This window comes from Danio rerio, chromosome 18, assembly GCF_052040795.2.
Source record: "Danio rerio strain M-AB ecotype USA chromosome 18, GRCz13ab, whole genome shotgun sequence".
In the NCBI taxonomy this organism is placed as follows: domain Eukaryota; kingdom Metazoa; phylum Chordata; class Actinopteri; order Cypriniformes; family Danionidae; genus Danio; species Danio rerio.
In genome coordinates this window covers 43,778,126-43,796,954 of record NC_141038.1, presented here as the reverse complement: position 1 = coordinate 43,796,954, position 18,829 = coordinate 43,778,126, and the positions used below count along the sequence as shown (strand labels likewise).

The 18,829-nt window shown below is 37.3% G+C and overlaps 2 protein-coding genes across 7 annotated transcripts in view; both read right to left on the bottom strand.

Annotated features, from left to right (window-relative positions):
• The window catches only part of si:ch211-132b12.6, a 206,727-nt gene extending 191,694 nt beyond the window's left edge, over nucleotides 1-15,033 (bottom strand). Inside the window, 10 exon segments of one of the 2 annotated variants that reach the window (NM_001045058.4) lie at nucleotides 2,834-2,946; nucleotides 3,057-3,181; nucleotides 3,285-3,388; nucleotides 3,919-4,053; nucleotides 7,561-7,693; nucleotides 7,797-7,884; nucleotides 8,815-8,955; nucleotides 9,280-9,414; nucleotides 11,471-11,659; nucleotides 12,550-13,001. In NM_001045058.4, the coding sequence (NP_001038523.1) occupies nucleotides 2,834-2,946; nucleotides 3,057-3,181; nucleotides 3,285-3,388; nucleotides 3,919-4,053; nucleotides 7,561-7,693; nucleotides 7,797-7,884; nucleotides 8,815-8,955; nucleotides 9,280-9,414; nucleotides 11,471-11,609 (1,113 nt within the window). In that variant the 5' untranslated portion in view covers nucleotides 11,610-11,659; nucleotides 12,550-13,001. 2 annotated transcript variants of the gene reach the window in all.
• Nucleotides 15,034-17,484: 2,451 nt separating this feature from the next.
• zgc:158427 overlaps nucleotides 17,485-18,829 on the bottom strand; it is a 37,759-nt gene continuing 36,414 nt past the window's right edge. For all 5 annotated transcript variants that reach the window (XR_015514464.1, XM_087292674.1, XM_087292673.1 and 2 more), the window contains 1 exon segment: nucleotides 17,485-18,260. Coding sequence is in view for 4 of the 5 variants with exons in the window: in XM_087292674.1 (XP_087148800.1) it covers nucleotides 18,153-18,260 (108 nt within the window). In the remaining variant the exon portion in view is untranslated.

Sequence of the window (18,829 nt, the reverse complement as noted above, 5' to 3'; positions counted from 1 at the left end):
ACTTTAGATCATTATTATTATTAAAGTAATGGCTAACCCCAAATTTCTATCATCATTTACTCATTCTCCTCTTGTTCCATTCATTCACTCATTTTCTTGTCGGCTTAGTTCCTTTGTTAATCCGGGGTCGCCACAGCAGAATTAACCCGCCAACTTAGTTTTTATGCAGCGGATGCCCCACCCATCTCTGGGAAACATCCACACACACACACACACTTATACGATAAAGACAATTTAGCCTACCCAATTCACCTGTACCGCATGTCTTTGGACTGTTGGGGAAACCGGAGCACCGGGAGGAAACCCACTTGAATGCAGGGAGAACATGCAAACTCCACACAGAAACGCCAACTGAGCCAAGGTTTGAACCAGCGACCTTCTTGCTGTGAGTATTTTTTCTTCTTGCCACTATGTATGTTTTCTAAAAGCTTCCAGTTTCCAACATTCTTCAAAAAAATCATCTTTTGAGTTTAGCAAGAAGAAAAATGGGTAACACTTTACAATATGGGTGCAGTATTATGCATTAAATAGTGCTTTACTAATGCGCAGATGAAAACATATTAATGATTTAGCAATCTATACATTGTTATTGGGGCGGCACAGTGGCTTAATGGTTAGCATTTTTTCCCCACAGCAAGAAGTTCACTAGTTCAAGTCCCAGCTAGGCCAGTTGGCATTTCTGTGTGGAATTTGTATGTTTTCCCTGTGTTCTCATTTCCTCCGGGTGCTCCAGTTTCCCCCACAGTCCAAGGACATGCGCTATAGGTGAACTGAATAATTGGCTGTAGTGTATGAGTGCATGTGTGAATCAGAGTGTATGGATGATTCCCAGTACTGCGTTGTGGCTGGAAATGCATCCACTGCATAAAACTGCTGGAACAGTTGGTGGATCATTCCACTGTGGCAATCTCTGATAAATAAGAGACTAAGCCATAGGAAATTGAATTAATGAAAAGGTAACCCCCCTGTTTTCACACCTCAAGTTTGGAAACAGTCAAGAAAGTAGGTGTGTCTAGCTCTGTTTAGGTGGAAGTGTTTGGGGGAGGGAAAGAGGGAAGGTTTTGCATAAAAATAAAAATAGTTTTTATTTTTAGCATAATTGCATAAAAAAGTTTCTGTTTGGGCACATGCTAATTTTTCACCAAGGCTGTTGTCTGCCGTCTGAACACTGTAACAGGTAAAAACAGTCTTCGAAGCTATCATGCATATTAATAAAGTTGCACCTCATTCACAATAGAGTGCGCTGATTAGTTTGAACTAAGGGTGCTTTCACATCTGTAGTTCGCTTCATTTGGTCCGGACCAAGGGCAATAAATTATGCATTGTTGCCTTTTCTGCCGTCTTTGGGTCATTTTCACACCTCACTGCTGGCTTTGGTCCGAACCAGTTGAAACGAACCAAAATGCAGTCATCTGACAAAATCCACATCTCTCATTGGCCAGATGATGTTGAACATATTTCCTAAACTGCTTATTGATTGGTCAGAATTCACTTGCGGGAAAATGCCAATGAACTCCCGCAGGTAAACAAAACCGGCAGACACAAAATGTCGCTTTTTACTATGAAGGGACGACTGCGCTGACTTATTGTATCCCTGCTTTAGACAAACTATACATTTCGAGAATGAAGCGCGGCCGCGGCTGGAAAACAGTATTTTAATGCGTTACTCGTCACTTCAGGAGGAGGCGTGAATTAATTTAGCTAAACTGCGACATGGTCATCTTGTGGAAATATTACCAACGATCCATCCTGTTGGTAAAGCGCTGTCAACAAATATTTCTCCTCCATATCCCATAATGCACAGCACATTGGCCTACGGCAGCTGAATTAGTCCAAAAGGCGCAGTACTTTTTACGGTTGGACCTGTTTTAGTACGAATCATATTCTCACCACAAACGAACCGGTCCAGGATTCGTTTGAAAGCGTACCGAGACCACCTCTTCAAGAAGGTCTCGGTACGCTTATTTGGTCCGCTTTTGGTGCGCACTCGAGTATGATTGCTGCATTCTCACCTGCCCAAACGAACCACATCAAAAGTGGAAACGAACTCTAGTACGATTCAATTGAACTAAATAAGGCAGGTGTGAAAGCACCCTTAGTCTCATGAATTAATGCTGCACACTCAGAGACGTCACGATGCAATCGCAGGTACAGCCGTCTACTCTCCATACTGGAATACACGCAAGGATCTGATCAGCGTTACGCAGCTTCAAAAAATTTTTTCAAACTGGAAGAACGAATTTGCTAGAAATAATACAAAAACAACCAATTTTCACTTTTTAGTGAAATATATGTGTCCTAATAGTGTTTTTAGCAGCGTGGGAGATATATATGACTGTCAACAGCTCAAAAAATGCACTTTGGTATTTCATGACCCTTTAACTAATAATTAACTAAATTAGACAAATGTAAGTTAAAGTACGTAACTCGACTGACTGTTGTGGTAATTAACAAATGAATGTACAATATTGAGTTGTTAAGGAATTTATAAATATGACTCATTTAACTAATAACAATTGATTGATTGCTTAATGATTGCTTATAGAATGTTCATTGGTTTCTCATGCAGAAATAATCAATAAATTGTTTAGGTCTTCATGAGTTATACAATAACTCACGATTATCTGTGCAAAACATTTGAGGGTGATTAAAATAATATATTTTAATAATAATATAAAATTATATGTTGGTTTGGATACAGGTAGAACAGACATTTAAACATTCATATTAAAGTTTCCTTCAGTTTTAGTTTTATAAACTAAATTTAATTTAACACAGAACCAAATGTTTTATATAGAAATAGAGCATTTTTAAAGTCTTTATTTTAGCTCACCTGTGAATCTAGGCCTAGCAAAATAATCATGATGAAGAAGCAAACAGCCCACAACTGAGGGAAGGGCATCATGGCCATTGCCTGTGGATAAGCAATGAAAGCTAATCCTGGACCTGACAAAGACAGAGAGAGGTCTGATTTTGAACAATTCACATTTATAGTCATTAATTTTGTCTTCACTCACGCATAATAGCTGCTGTGTTTTTATGAAATGGTGCAGTACCTGATTCTGCTACTTCTTCAACAGGGACACCCTGCACATGAGCCATGAAGCCCAAGACTGAGAACACAGCAAAACCAGCCACAAAACTGGTGCCACTGTTCAGAAGGCACAGCCAAAAGGAGTCCCTGGTGGACATAGATTATAGAAAGCATGATTGCATTGATGATTACTATTAATTAATAGTAGATTCTACTATTAATTAAATATTTTGATGACATCAGTACTAACCTGTAGCAGTTGTTGCTGTATTGATTATAGCTGCCAAGTGAAATGAGAATACCACTACACACACTGTAGGAAAAGAAGACCTGAGTTCCTGCCTCCATCCAAACCTAAACACACACACATCACCCACATTTAAATTTATTAATAATTTGTTTCAAAGCTTTCAATGTTTCAAATGTTATTACTAAAAGAATCTATAGCCATTGTACAAAGTAGTTATGTTTAAAAAAGTTGTTGTGTTAACTAAAAAACTTCTGTCAATGACATTTTTAAGTAGTGATGGGAAAATGATGGTTGATTTTCCGTCACAGTAGTTGTGTTTTAACTAGTTATCTTCTTATATGACAAAAAGTACAGTTGGACAAAGCACAATAAAACAATTTTAAGCTCAAAGTGTCTGCTATAATGTCTACACTGTAAACCTGACACAACACAGAACCCCTTTCCAAATGTTTTCAATAATGAATTAGCTTTTACTGGTGTGAAAGTTCCATGAGATTATGATGGAACAATCTACAACCCTGTCTGTCTGTCAAAATGATGGACGATGAGAAAGTCTAGCGCAACCTTTGCTTTCAAATGACTTGTTGTTTATTTGGTTATAAGGTATCTTGGAGGTCGAGGACAAATAAGTTACCTGTGGGTCAGCAAGACGGGCTGGTTCAGGGTACAAGTAAAACACAACCCCCTGCAGAGCTCCAGGAAGAGTCAACCCACGAATCAGCAACACAAGCAGCATCACGTAAGGAAATGTAGCTGTGAAATACACCACCTACAAGTGCAATACAACAAATAATGACACTGACACTGAGAGTAAGAAAAAAATTATGTATAAACATAGGCTGAGTGCCTTAGTCTCCCACCAGTGACAATATACAGCTACATCGCATTGCTTCAAGTGTGATATTGCATCTATATAACAGTTTGACGGCATAATCGGGTGTATAAAAAAGAAAATCCAACACAGAGAGTTTCAAAATCCTTTTGTACGAGGAACTACTTTCTTCCGCCATTCATTCACATCTGCAGCTGACGTCAGAAGCCGTTACTAATTTACCAATGCCATTTTGCAGTTAGTATTTGAAGGATTCTTTAGTAATGTCTAAAATTATGACAAAACAGGTGATTTTGCCAACCCAGGCTCATTCTGAAAATGTGGCCGTTTCTGGAGACCGCGAAATACATCCTGGGAGGTACGTATTTTTATTTTTGCGAATCCACAAGAGGCCGCTATGTGCTCTTTTCCGCATCTCTAATGTCTCTCGCGAGTGCGGTTTGTGCCCACGCTGTTCTCACGTAAACCCACCAGAGGCTGCTGTCTAACGACCGTCAGTCTGACTGGCTCTATGATTGGCTGGGCGACCGGCCAATCGACTGACCCACCCTCCTCCTTCCCTAAACCCAACCAATTTTACAGATTGACCAACCCACCCGCTTACTTCCCTAAACCCTCTTAACAATTTACAAAAGCCATCCAGAAAAAGAAAAGCCCTCATCTGATTTTTACCATGTTTTCGGATTTTACCACATTTGCAGTCCCCAGAAATGTCCATGGTACTACGTTTTCAGAATGAGCCTGGGTTGGATTTTGCTCACATTTTAAGATTATAAGGCTGAATGGCATGAAATGACATCTCTCATCTCCCAGTACTTCCCTGTTGCAATCGGGAGATCGGAATATTACTATTGTATAAATACAGCACTACAACAAACAAAAGAGAGTGATCGACTTAGAAAGTCATTTACCTGTTTAATAATGATTTGATCAGCTGTAGTTTGAAATCACGCTGTTTTCTCTTAGGGCTTATTATGAGGTCTCTGTCACCATCTTGTAGATGAACATCATCAAACCCTCTTTGCACAAAGACAGGCTAATGGCCGCCAACGAGCTGTCTCTCAGATTTTATTAACATTTTAAAATTGGCAATATCCTTATGAATAAACTGCATAGTTGCAATCTAAACAAGTAGATTGTTGACTAAAAAAACTCAAAAGTACATTATGTTGCCCAACAACTGCAATATTTGTCAAACTGTAGAGTGTCCTCTGCTTGTTGCTGTATGTGGGTGGAGTAATACACAAGGGTGAAGGATAAAGACGCGGTATGAGTGCTGTTGCTGGCAAAATATCACATGGCTATCAGCCAATTTGAACTTTTGTATATATAAATACTCCACAAGATGCAATAAAATTAAGTGGTGTTTTGAATAAGCAACAGAAGCTTTCCCTTGGGTATAAATACAGTCAACTTCAGATCAATCTACAGAGTAAGTAGTTCCTGACTTGTTCCTGACAAAGTTTGTTATTACACTTTTTGCACACTAAAGTTGTGTTGTCGAGTGGTTGTATAAACATAATATCACATGAGTAGCAGTAAAATATGGCTGTATAACAGCACAGCAGTAATAAGGTCAAATTATAGAAAGAATAGAAGAGACTGCATAAAAAGCCAGAGGATAAAATGCATTTTGAGCATAAAATTAAAACAAAACTTGAAAAAATCATCAAAGAACTGGTGAGTGACTTTCTAAATCAATCTCTCTCTTTTGTATGTTGTAGTGCGGTATTTATACCATAATCTGGTAGTGTTTGCAACAGAGACATACTGGGAAATATCTTTAGACTGATGGCATTTCATGCTGTTCAGCCTTATAATCTTAAGATGTGAGCAAAATTTTCTGTTTTGTCATCACATTAGACATTACTCTGGAGAATCATTCAAATACTAGCTCTAAAGTGAAGTTTATGAAGTAGCAACGAACGGTTTGTCCTGTTTTGACGTCAGCTGCAGATGTGAATAAATGGTGGAAGAAAGTAGTTCCTTATAAAGGTGAATTTTTAGACTCTCTGTTTTTGATATTCATTTTTATGTACTCAATTATGCCATCAAAATATAGGTATAAATGCAATATCAATCTCGTAGCAGTGCAATATGGCTGTATATTATCACTGGTGGAACACTGAGGACCTAGTCATACACCCGGCGCAATGCGGCGCAGAGCGCGATGCAAATGTTGTTTGCTAGTTTTAGCTTGGCCAAGAGTTATTTTGATGTTTTGCACCATGCTGTGTAAATAGCAAATGCATTTGTGCTCATATGTGCGCCCATAGGCGTTCTGGTCTAAAAAAGGAGGCGTGTTGAGGCGCATTGCTGGCACATTGCTATTTTGAAGAACTATAATAGACTGTTCAATAGACTAGATCCAAGCAGGTAAATACACACAGCTGCTTAATACACAGGATGTACATCAATTCCCAAATATCTTTACATATAAAAAATAATTAAAGAATTAAAATATTACAAGAGATATTATTTTCTAGCCTACATAATTAAAAACAAACATACTTTCATGCCTTCTTCACCCCGGGGGGCTTTTTTAGTTTATTCATGAAAATTTTCTTTTGTGTATTGTTATTATTTATAGCAGTATTATTTATTATATGCATATTTATATTTATTTTATTACAAACAAGCTTAGATTTGCCCACATGTCAGGTTTTGGACCAAATGGGGCGCAGCATGTGTATTTGGAAATAACTTTGGAAAGTTTATTGACCACGCGACGCGTTTATGGCGCGACGCAACTGACTCTTAAAGTGGTTGAGAGATGACACTCTGATTGGTTCATTCTCAAAACACAGCTATAACTCATTAACAGAATAAGCTTAACCCTGTAAGACCATGTGCCACGACACAAAGCAGATTTTTCCATCATTAAAATAGCAAAAGTGGATTCTGACATGCCCTTAATGCTTTAGACTTTGCACATGGATCATCAAAATAAAGCCCTAAGGCACTCTTGCGACCTCATGCCAATGATAGCCTCCCAACAGTGCTGATATACAGCCATATTGCACTGCTACTCGTGTAAAATTGCTCAAATATACATACATGTAGTATTCCACTGTATTGTTTAGACAGACATAGCCATTTGAGTTCTGAAAGAGCCAAATAGGCTCAACACACCTGTACACTGTAGTACAAACCAGTTTCTATATTCAAGTAGATTTTTTGTTTTCATGGCTTATACACAATCACACTCCACTGCTACTTTTGTGGCATTACATGCTTCAAACAGTTCAATTCCAAAATAGTGTAAAATGAATTAATATGAATATATTAAAAGAGGTATTTGTCGTGAAAAACATTAAGTGTACATTTAAATCTAAACATTTTTTAAAGTTTTTTAAAAATATTTAATATGACAATTATGTTTATACATCTATAAATACAAATATTGTTTTAAACAATTGTCTCTCAATTAATATTCTTACACACCTTGCCTGTAGATTTGACCCCTTTCCAGATGCAGAAATAACATATGATCCACATTGCAATGAGACACAGAAGAATCTCCCAGTTGATCTTGCCGATATCCTCAATACCTCCAGAGAGAGACAGAACTCTGCGTCTGCATAGTGTGACAGTAAAGAGAGTAATGGTTGGCTTCTTTCCTCAAACATTTAGAGTTATTATATGGCATTTAAATGTGTTGTTGTATTGTGTTTATGTACTCCCAGAACTCGGTAGCTGCAGATGTTGAATTAGCCAGTGTTGTTCGGTTAAAAGTAAGATTTCCTGCAGCAAGATTTACACAGTTTTCTAAGAGAGAGAGAGAGAGAAAGAGAGAGAGAGAGAGAGAGAGAGAGAGAGAGAGAGAGAGGAGAAAGGAGGAGAGAAATAAACAGAGAGAATGTATCATTTTAGAATGTTTAGTACAGTGATTATTAAAATATCTTTATCCACTTGGTCCAAGACAACATCTCCTGCAACTTGTAAAACTAAATGTGTATTTGTCACTTTTCACAGAAAACAAAACTATTAGCACTTAATAAAAGAGTGCAGCGTATGCACTTTCATCCCTGTTAAATTGAGGAATTGCATAGATCGAATAATAGAGCAGTGTGGTTTAGTAGCACAACAATTAAGGTGAACACTTTAATTACAGAAAACATGCACAAGTCTATGCAAACCGACTTGGTATTAGCAGTTAGTATTCGGAATTAATGATACTAAGACAATTACAATTACTACAATTAAACAGTATTACGCTACTATTGAATAAATTGTGCCAAATTTGACCAACGTTCAGCAATGTATAATTATTACAATTAAGTTGATATGAGTTTCTAATTCATATCTCATTCCTTTCTTTAATACAATATGGTCACAGAGCCAGAAACAGCTATATTTAAGGCTGGCAACACCTCCTTTTAAAAGATGGTACAATTTAGCCAAATTAATAAATGATTAAATAATTAAAATAATTACTTTTAATATTGAGATTGCACTTGGTTGTCAGTTCAAAGTGTTTAAGTGAATTCCGCTTATACATTTGTTTGCTTGTGCACATTTGTCGCATTTTTCTTTTTTTTTTCTTCAAATGTAGGAAATGTCCACTCTTATTTGGGCTAATTGGGTTAGCTATTCTGTTCAATTCAATAGAAATAAAAACTATTAGACTGGAAGTTATTTATTTGTACTTGTGGGCCACTGATTTAACTGCAATAATATGTACAACATTATTATCACCTGTGTTCCAGATGTTGTTACAACTGACCCACGGCAGTTGTGAGCTGAAAGAAGAGACGAGATAGAAAAGTGCCCAGGCCAGAATGATGGTGTAATACATGCAGCTGTACAGCACTGTGAGCTGTCCTGCATAGCCAACACCTGATAAAAAAGAATCAACATTGATATTACCGTGTTATTAATCAACAGCACTCATTGTGTCAGGACAAATGCAAATTTGGGAACATGAAATATGAACTTTATTACACATTTAAAAGAATTATACAGCCATGGGAGGAGCTAATGAGCCGCCTTACACCTCATTATATGCATTAAGGCAAATACATTTTTGTGTTTTAAGTTTGCCAAAAACAAAGTTAGCATGTAAACAAATGTTCATAAATAAAATGTTTATAAATCATATTAATCATTTACATAGTATTATATATTCATAAATAATTCAGTTAACATTATTTTGACTCTGACCCTGAGCCAGTGGACAGAGGCGATACCAGCATGTAATGCCTCCTTCATGTGTGAACTGCCCCATAGCCGTCTCCAGCAGGAACAGAGGCACCCCACAGGTCACCACAAACAGCAGGTATGGTATCAGAAACACCCCTGAGAACACACCAGTTCAAATGACGATTAATAGAGTTACAGCATTAACAACACACAAACTAATGCACATGGTGCAAGAGAATGAAGGGCGTGTCCCAATACACTTTCGCTATTTTGAGAATGGACAAAATCCAGTCTGTGTGCCGGATGGTCTAAAAGGGTTATGCTTATTCTGCTAATGAGTTATGAGTGTTTTTTTTTTTTAGCATAACATGCATTAAACCAATCAGACACTGATTTAAATAGGTTAACACTCATGAATATTTAACTTTTCTTTATTTGGCCGCTGAATGATACTCATTCTTCTTGTTGATTTTGTAGATAACTGACTGACAAAAATGTATTGAAATTAATATACAAATTATACCAAACAAAATTTGTTCCAAAAAAAGTATTGTTTTCAATATAAAGTATGAAAGTATAAAAATATTTACCACTCCTTTATGACAAATTGGAAAAACGAACAAAAAACAAGTTATAGGATATATAAACTAAATAAATGAGCAGTTTTAAAAATACAAGTTTCCCTTGCAAGAAAGCAAATTGATGTGCTGTGATGCACCTTCTGTCAGACTCTTTTAATTTAAAAAAATGGTTTTGTTAACACTGAAACTAACTGAATTCTAACTATAATAGCCATATCTGGAACTCTTGTTGTGAGCAAGCTATCACAAACTGCCGCTGGATAACCTGAGAGCGCAGAGCAGTGGGAACAAATAATTTGCCCGCTGGAATCCCCCTAGGTGCTTGGCACTCTCGCAAGGCAAGTTTTGTTTTAACAGTTATTAAATTACAGAATAAAAAATAACCATCTTGAGTATAATTTTACAGAATTTACAGAAAGTGAAACATGTTTTGCATATGAGAGGTAATGGATTACAGTATTTTTGTTGGTCATTAAATCAGATTTATTTTTCCTGTTAAGGATTTGTTGACACCAGTTTTCATTCGAGGAAATTACAGAAATTGACAACCCTAAATTTTGGGGAAGAAATGAACCCAATCAAAGATGGCAAACCATTCTTCTTGATGGCAAACCATCACCAATCTAAACTTGTTTTTATAAAAACAGATATAAATGTGTTATCAAAGATGGCAAACCATTCTTCTTGGTGATGGTAAACCATCACCAATCTAAACTTGTTTTTATAAAAACAGATATAAATGTGCATATAATAAATACAACTACTACTAATAATAACAATAACCAAATGCAAATTGTCATGGATAAACAGACTGCAAAAGAACAGAATTTCAAAGCCTCCCCAAGGGTCAGAAGGCATAGGAGGAGGTAGTGGTTTTTATATTTATGTAGTAAATAATACATTTTAAACATTTGAATTCTTTATATTTGTCATATAATATTTGTCACACAGATATTTGTGTATCACTGTGCAAATGTTACTCACCCACAGTATTAAGCAATGTGTAGTATATATTTTGGAAACTAATGCACTTAAAAAAATACACTTAAAACTGCGCCATTGTCTTTATCAGTTGCCTCAAAATAGCATTGCAGAAACAATGCGCCCTAACATTCCACATTTTCAGACCTTCATGCCCATGAGTCTATAAAGTGGCACAAATTAATTTGCTATTTAAACAACTTGGCGCAAAACATGAAAATGCAAAAAATCATGTGCGCCGTGCCGTATTGTTATGGGTGTATGATAGGGCCCTAGATGTTGCAGCATTCCACTTATGTAACTAATCATGGAGTCCAGCCAATGAACTCAATAAGGTGTTTTAAATGAGGGTGACAATTGGTTAAGCGATGAGCACCTGTATTAAAAGATTAAAAACAAACGGGCACAAGCTCAAAGGCTATTGTCTATTGTGAAAGATGGTTGTGTCCATTTTTTACTAAAAGCCTTTTTAAATAACTATTTTCTGTGGACAAAATCAGGCACTTTGCTGAAAATAAACAGCCACCTCACTAATGTTGTAATCCTTAGATGAGGACATAATGATCTTGAGCAACTCAGAACTGACATTTAGAAACCAATTCTAATTACTCTATACACAGCGTGAAATCTGTTTTTAGGCTTTATCATACCTCCTCCATTTCTGTAGCAGAGGTAAGGAAACCTCCACACGTTACCCAGTCCAACCACATTTCCTGCCACAGCCAGAAGAAACTCAGCTTTTTTGCCCCAGAACCCTCGCTCTTCTATTTCTTCTTTGATTGGGTTCATTTCTTCTCTCCAACACTTCCAGTTTCCAATGATGCTTCTGTCAGCGGTAACTATATTAGTGGAGGATGACAGACATAATTTGAAAAACAAAACAGTTGTGGGTCAGTAACATTGAAAGAGTTAGTTGTTCATTATGATGGTCACCCCCAGGTAGAATATTTAACTAAATTTCGAGAACATTTATGTAAAAGGTACAGCCTCTGGAATAAATTGACTCTGCTACTGCTACTCTGGTTGCTGCAGTTTTAAGGTTTTACTGAGGTGTAATATTATTGTGTCACATTTCTCATGTGGTTATATTTTATTTTTTATTATTTTATTCTGATTAATGCACCTAGTATTCACACCCAGTAGTGTATTTTTTAAGCAAGCCAGGATAACACAAAAAGTGCAGTTAGACCTATTTTAGTCAGCATATCCTGGTTAAGACTGTTGCATGTTTGCTGATTCAGGATGAGAATGTGTCGCTAGGCCAAGCACATTCTAGATAGCTGGAAAAGTGCACATTCATAGCCTTCTTAAGCTGTGGTAACTTAGACTTCTACAGTGGCGTATTTAGGCATAGGCAATATAAGCGATCAGCCAGGGTGGCATCTTGCTAGGGAAGGCACGGGGAGATGCACTGCATTGACCAAACGTCCACTCTGAATAGTGTGTTGATGCTCATTTCCCAAAAGAGCTAAATTATGATACAGAAGACTACTCAACATTTTTGTTGTCTCTTTATTGTTTGAGATGACCAAATGGTATCAATAGTATAATGAGGAAGGGTGTGGACAGAAATAACCATTTCATACAACAGGGTGTCAAAACTGCATTAACATACAGAGAAAAGCTGTGGGAACGGCTGAGGAGCAACTTCATTAACATTTAGAGGCAGTAAATTAAAACTGTAAAAAATAATTAAGTTTAAAATTGTGTTAAGATTGTGGTCTCTTACCGCCTAAAGAATTGATGACGTGGGGGTTTACCTCAGCTTCACAGTGCAGGACAATCAGGAACTCTTGGAACTCTTCATGGAACTTTGCAAGGAACTCTTCCTTGAGAACTGGGTCCAGAATATCATCACAGGAAAGCCATGACCTTTCCTCAGGTCCGCAACCGTTTCAGTCTATCAGATACTCAATTCCAAGCATAGCAGTAGGTAACCCGGACAAGGGAATTCATTTACAGATCTTGGAGAATCTATCAACTATGCATTTATTACCTCCAGATGGGGGAAGATCTATCGTGTAATTCACTCCTAGATGTGACCATATGTAATGGAGTTATATTGTTCATTGTGAATCCTCCTGAATTATGCAGCAGTTATGTGTGTTTTATAAAGTAAGGGCGCCTTCATGTGGTTTGTTTGGGTACCGCAGACATACAAGTTAGGCAGGAAGTGACCTAGCGCAGCAGATGCTGTGAGACAGCCATGCTGTGGGTAGGTGTTTTTCGTGCTCCGTCTTAGTTTATCAATATTAACTTAAGAAAGTAGCGATTTCACACATTTAGTTTATAATTCGGTTATATTATCATTAAGCATTCATTGTGACTTGTGACGTAGTTTTTGTAAGTTAAATGGCTTTTTATAAATGTCTACTGGATTGTGCTCTTTAGCAAGGCCATGCGGTTGATTTGATTTTCTATTTTATTTAGATGTAGTATGCCTGCAGCAAGCAATTAACTTAAAGGGGCTGTACTGTTTATTATTTCAGGCATGTCAATGTTAATTTGTTAATTGTGAATGTTATGTTTTATGCAAAATGTTCATATGATTATCAGTTCATATGTGTATATTAATGATGTAACAGGCAGATGCTGTGAGACAGCCATGCTGTGGATGTTGTATGTCTGCAGCAAGCAATCCACTTAAAAGGGCTGTACTGTTTATTATTTCAGTATAAAAGATTAATCAGATACTGTGTCCAGGCCTTCATTAAAGAGTATTACACACAACGCAGAGGAAAAAGAAGAGTTGAAGGACAGGAGACGTTACACATTTGCGATTTAGGATGGGGGAGAGGTACAAGTTTGCCTGCAAGAAGATGCCATGGAGTTTTGGACATGGCACAGTCCTTGCAACCCTGCACAAACCTTCTTACATCCTGGGCCATCTTGGGCCACAAGAATCAATCTTTTAGTGGTAAGAGGGTCTCATTTGCCCAAGTATGAATGATTTGAGAAGCCTAGGGCAATCCATCAAATGTTGGGGACAAACTGGATCTCCAGTGGACAGCCCAGCGAATTCACAGGGTGGTTCTGGTTTGAGGCTGGAGGGGATGCCCACTCAATGGGACTCACAATCAGATGACAAGGGATGATGGGTTTCTTTTCTGGGAGAACTTCTTTGAGAAAGGGCATCTGATTTCACATTCACATTAAGAAGTTAGTTTCTCGATGATATTAAACTGTGGTCATTTAACATAAAGAAGAGATGTTTACTCCCCTCCAGCCAATGTCCCTACTTCTCCAGGGCTAATTTAATAGCCAAGAGTTCCTGGATGCATATGTTGTAATTGACTTCTGCCAGTCTGAAATTGTGAGAGAAAAAGACATATAGATGGAGTTTTGATGGTACCCCTGCCACTGTGATAACACTGCTCTCACTCCTGTTGTGGATGCATCAGCTTCGACTCTGAAGGACAGTTCAGGATCCAGCTGTATCAGGAGTGGGGCTTGTGAGAAGGTCTTCAGTTCCTCAAATGCATTGCTGGCTTCAGGATTCCAGTATAGGAGCTTGAGTTTCTTTCTGAGGGGATTAGTGAGATGGCATGAGATTGTACTATACCCATGTATAATCTTGTGATAGAAGTTAACATACAGATCAGCCGAGGAACCACTAAAGCTCCTTAATGGTCTTGGGTTGTGGCCAGGATGTGAAGGCTGCCACCTTCCCCTTGTTTATTCATACCACTCTTTCATCCAACTAGAAACCTAAGAACTGGACAGCAGGCTGATGCAAGGAACACTTTTCGGTTTTTAGGCACAGACTATACTCATGAAGCCAGGTGAGAACCTCTGCAACATGATGTTGATGTTCAATCTAACTTCAGGAGTAGATAAGGATATCATCAGTATAGACCATTTATGTTTTATACAGGAACTCCCGAAGCACCTTATTCATGAAGTCTTGTAACACAGAGAGGGCGTTAGCTAATCCATACGACATAACAAGGGATTCATAGTCTGTTAGGTGTGAGGAAAGCTGTCTTCCACTCGTCCCCTTCACATATGCTGTTGAGGTTGTATGCATTGCAGAGGTCCAACTTCGTAAACACCTGAGCTCTGCGAAGATGTTCAAGCTTTGTTGGGACAAGGGGAGGAGAATAGTGGTTCTTAACATTGATCTTGTTCAATGCTTGGTAGTCGATACAGAGTCCCCCATCCTTCTTGGATATGAAGAAGAAGCTAAAAGTGGCAAATCACATAGAAAGATGGATGTATCCTTGAGAATGAGTCTCTTCAATGTACTCCTCCATTGCCTTTTGCTTGGGGATAGATAGGTGATAAACTTTTTCATGGGGCACTGGGTTTGCCTTAACAATGTTGGTAGCACAGTGCCATGGCCGATGTGTTGGTAACTGGGTAGCTCTCTTGGAGCAGAAACTGTCTTGGAATTCCTTGTTGCAGGGATCAATTTCGATTGATTGTTGATCTACAGGGCTTTCAACTGAAGTATTACATACAAATAATCAGTTAGACTTCTTTTGAATCATTAATGACATATTGGAAAAGCAGTTAGGAAAACATTCCTTTCTCCATTGTAATATTTCACCTAACCCCCAAGAGAACACCGGATTGTGTTTTACCAACCCTAGCCTTCCCAGGATGATATCAGTGGTGAAGCCCTCCAGAACCAGTAAAACAATCTTCTTGTTATAGAACAACCTAATTTGATTGGCACGGCATTCATGATGCGGTCAAGATAACGTCTATTTAGAAGTTTTCCGGTGATGGGCTGAACACAATACAGATCATCATCATGTGGTGATTCACCACATCTGTTGCAAGATTAGGGGGCATACCCCTTTAATTACTTTTAAAGCATATAAATCAGTGTTGCTCTGAGCTTTAAACCATACGTCTGGGGAAACCTCAGGGGTCGTTCCAGCGAATCATTTTGTCTGAGGGCAGTGTGGACCAGGAGACTGGAGAAATTGTGCATGCAACCAAGGAAGTGAGTAATTGCGTAAAGCTTATAGTATCCGTAACGCATTTTCTTTGAGGCTTAGTCCCTTTATTAATCTGGGGTCACCACAGCGAAATGAACAACTAACTTAACCAGCACAACGGATGCCCTTCCAGCTGCAACCTGTCACTGGAAAACATCCATACACACTCATTCACACACATACACTACGGACAATTTAGCATACTCAATTCACCTTTACCACGTTTTTGGACTTGTCGGGAAAACCGGAGCACCCTGAAAAAAAACACGTGAACACAGGAAGAACATGCAAACTCATGCAAATGCACACAGAAATGCCAACTGACCCAGCCAATGCTCGAACCAGCGACCTTCTTGCTGTGAGGTGATTGTGCAACCCACTGTGCCACCATGCTGCCCCTAAAGAGGACTACTTTATCAGAATAAAAGGTTACCAAAATGTTTAAAACTCAGATCTTAAAGTGTTATATTTTTAATATTCCTGCCAGACTAATTTCAGAATAATACAGAGGTCTTCCTATATTTCAAAACAGATTTTAAACAGATTTCACAACATTTTAATTTGAATCAGACTTAGTCTGAGCTTTCAATTTTTTATGATGAAAATTTAAAGCTGCATTTAACACAATATGCAATCTATACAGTATAAACATTAGGTATATAGAAAGTCACCATAAAACATGACAACTAAATGTGTGTGTGTAATCAAGTTAAAAAAACAAATGTCTGGCTGCCTTAGGTGGATATGTAAAAAGAAGCACTTCACACCAGTTATACTGTATGTTGTCAATAAAAATAATAAAAATGCAACTGCATATTGATCAGAGACAAAAAGGCTTTTCAAGCATCAAAACAATAAACATGTACAGAATTTATTTATTAAAAATGTACAGTTTTTTTTGTAGATTTAAATGCATCCTGTTTATTTATTTTTATTTGATATTTACCATGATCCACAGAAGCTTCCCACTAAAATGTCACTAAAATGTAACTAGACAAGAATCTTGACAGGTATATTTAGAACAAAAATCATTTAAAAATACAGCCCCAAAACGCCAATTAATTGAATTCCTAAATTATTTATACTGTGTCATTATCCTTCAAACCATTAGTTGTAAGCCATTTGTATGCAAATATATATAACAATTACAAACTATATATTATACTGAATGATGGTGACATATTCATGCTATGACATTTGTATTTGAAACATTAAAGTATTCAATTTAATTGCATTAATATGCTTCATATACACTTGGAGTCAGAATTATTAGCCCCCTAACCCCCCGTTTATTTTCTTCCTAATTTCTGTTTAACAGAGAGAAGACTTTATTTCAACACATTTCTAAACACAGGTTTTTAATAACTCATTTCAAATAATGGATTTCTTTTATTTTTGCCATGATGACAGCACATAATATTTTACTAAATATCTTTTAAGACACTTCTATACAGCTTAAAGTGACATTTAAAGGCTTGGTTAATTAGGTTAACTAGGCATCTTAGGATAATTAGGCAAGTTATTGTATAATGATGGTTAGACAATCGGAAAAAAATATATAGCTTAAAGGGGTTATAATTTTGACCTAAAATAGTTTTAAAAAAAAATTCTAAACGGCTTTTATTTTAGCCAAAAATAAAACAAGTAAGACTTTCTCCAGAAGAAAATATATTATCAGACATACTGTCGTGATATAAAGGAGACCCAAGTGCAAGGGAGAAGTTAAAGCAGATTTATTAAACAGAAGTGCATCAAAACTCTGCTCTTATTAAGGCAATAGGGGAGTCACTCAAAAATATAATAGAGAACACAGGCAGTCAGCGATCAGCCCTCCTCTGGGCGATGATGGACTGGTCAAACAAAAAGACCCTCTTGGTTAAAAAGTCGAAAATAAAGGAACAGAACTCAGGGAGCCAAACTGGTGGATAGACTTAATTTGAGCGCAGACTGTGGCCAAAGCAGAGGTGAGCCAATGCACAGATGATCGAACAACCAGTGGGTAGAGACAGAACAGGATTGGATGAGACGAAATACAAAAGGTTTTATCTTCTGATAGGGAAGGACTGGTAACTCAGGTAACTCACAAACAAAAGAAAATTATTATCAAGCACAGAACAAGGGAGAAGGGGAGACTAAATAGCCAAATAATCATGGAAAACAGGTGAGAGTAATGGGGACAGGGAAACGAGAATTGCTAACAGGTGAAATTGCACACAAATAACTAGACACAGGCCCCCCCCCATCACACACTGTGAAAATTTCAATGCTCTGTGAATCATCAGAAATATTTAAAAAACAAAAAGAAATTCTAAGAGGGGCTAATAACTCTGACTTAAACTGCATATTAGTTATATTTCAAAAATCTTTTGTGCCCCCATGTAATGATTTATATTGTGCCGCTCTTGAGTAAGTCTTCCATCTCTGCAGTTTGCTTCTGTACTTGTTTAAAAGAAAGAGGAAAATTTGTCTCAGGACTACTCAAGTGACGCCAACGCTGTCAAAAAATACAGAGAAGTGAAAACAACATTAGAATTTTAGGCATATTTACTTTGGTTATATATATATATATATATATATATATATATATATATATATATATATATATATATATATATATATATATATATATATATATATACACACACACACACACACACACAGCAGTTCTGTCTGTTTCTTGATCTGATTGGCTGATAGCCGTGCGATATTCTGCAAATAGCAGCACTCGTACAACCTCTTTACCCTTGTGTACAGAGGACGTGCTACAGTTTGACAAATACTCATAAAATATTGTACTTTTAAAGTTTTTTTTTAGTTGAGAATGTAGTTATTTAGATTGCAACTGTGCAGTTTATTTATGAGGATAGTGCCTATTTTAAACATTAACTAATTTTGGAGCATTGGATTCAGTGCATCGGCTGCCGTTAGCCTGTCTGAACAGATCAAAGAAAGTGACGGTTGACGTTCCGCCACAAGATGGCGACAGAGACCACATAATAGGTCTTAAGGGGAGGAAAACAGCATTTTCTCAGCGTAAGTTTCAAACTACAGCTGAAATCCTTA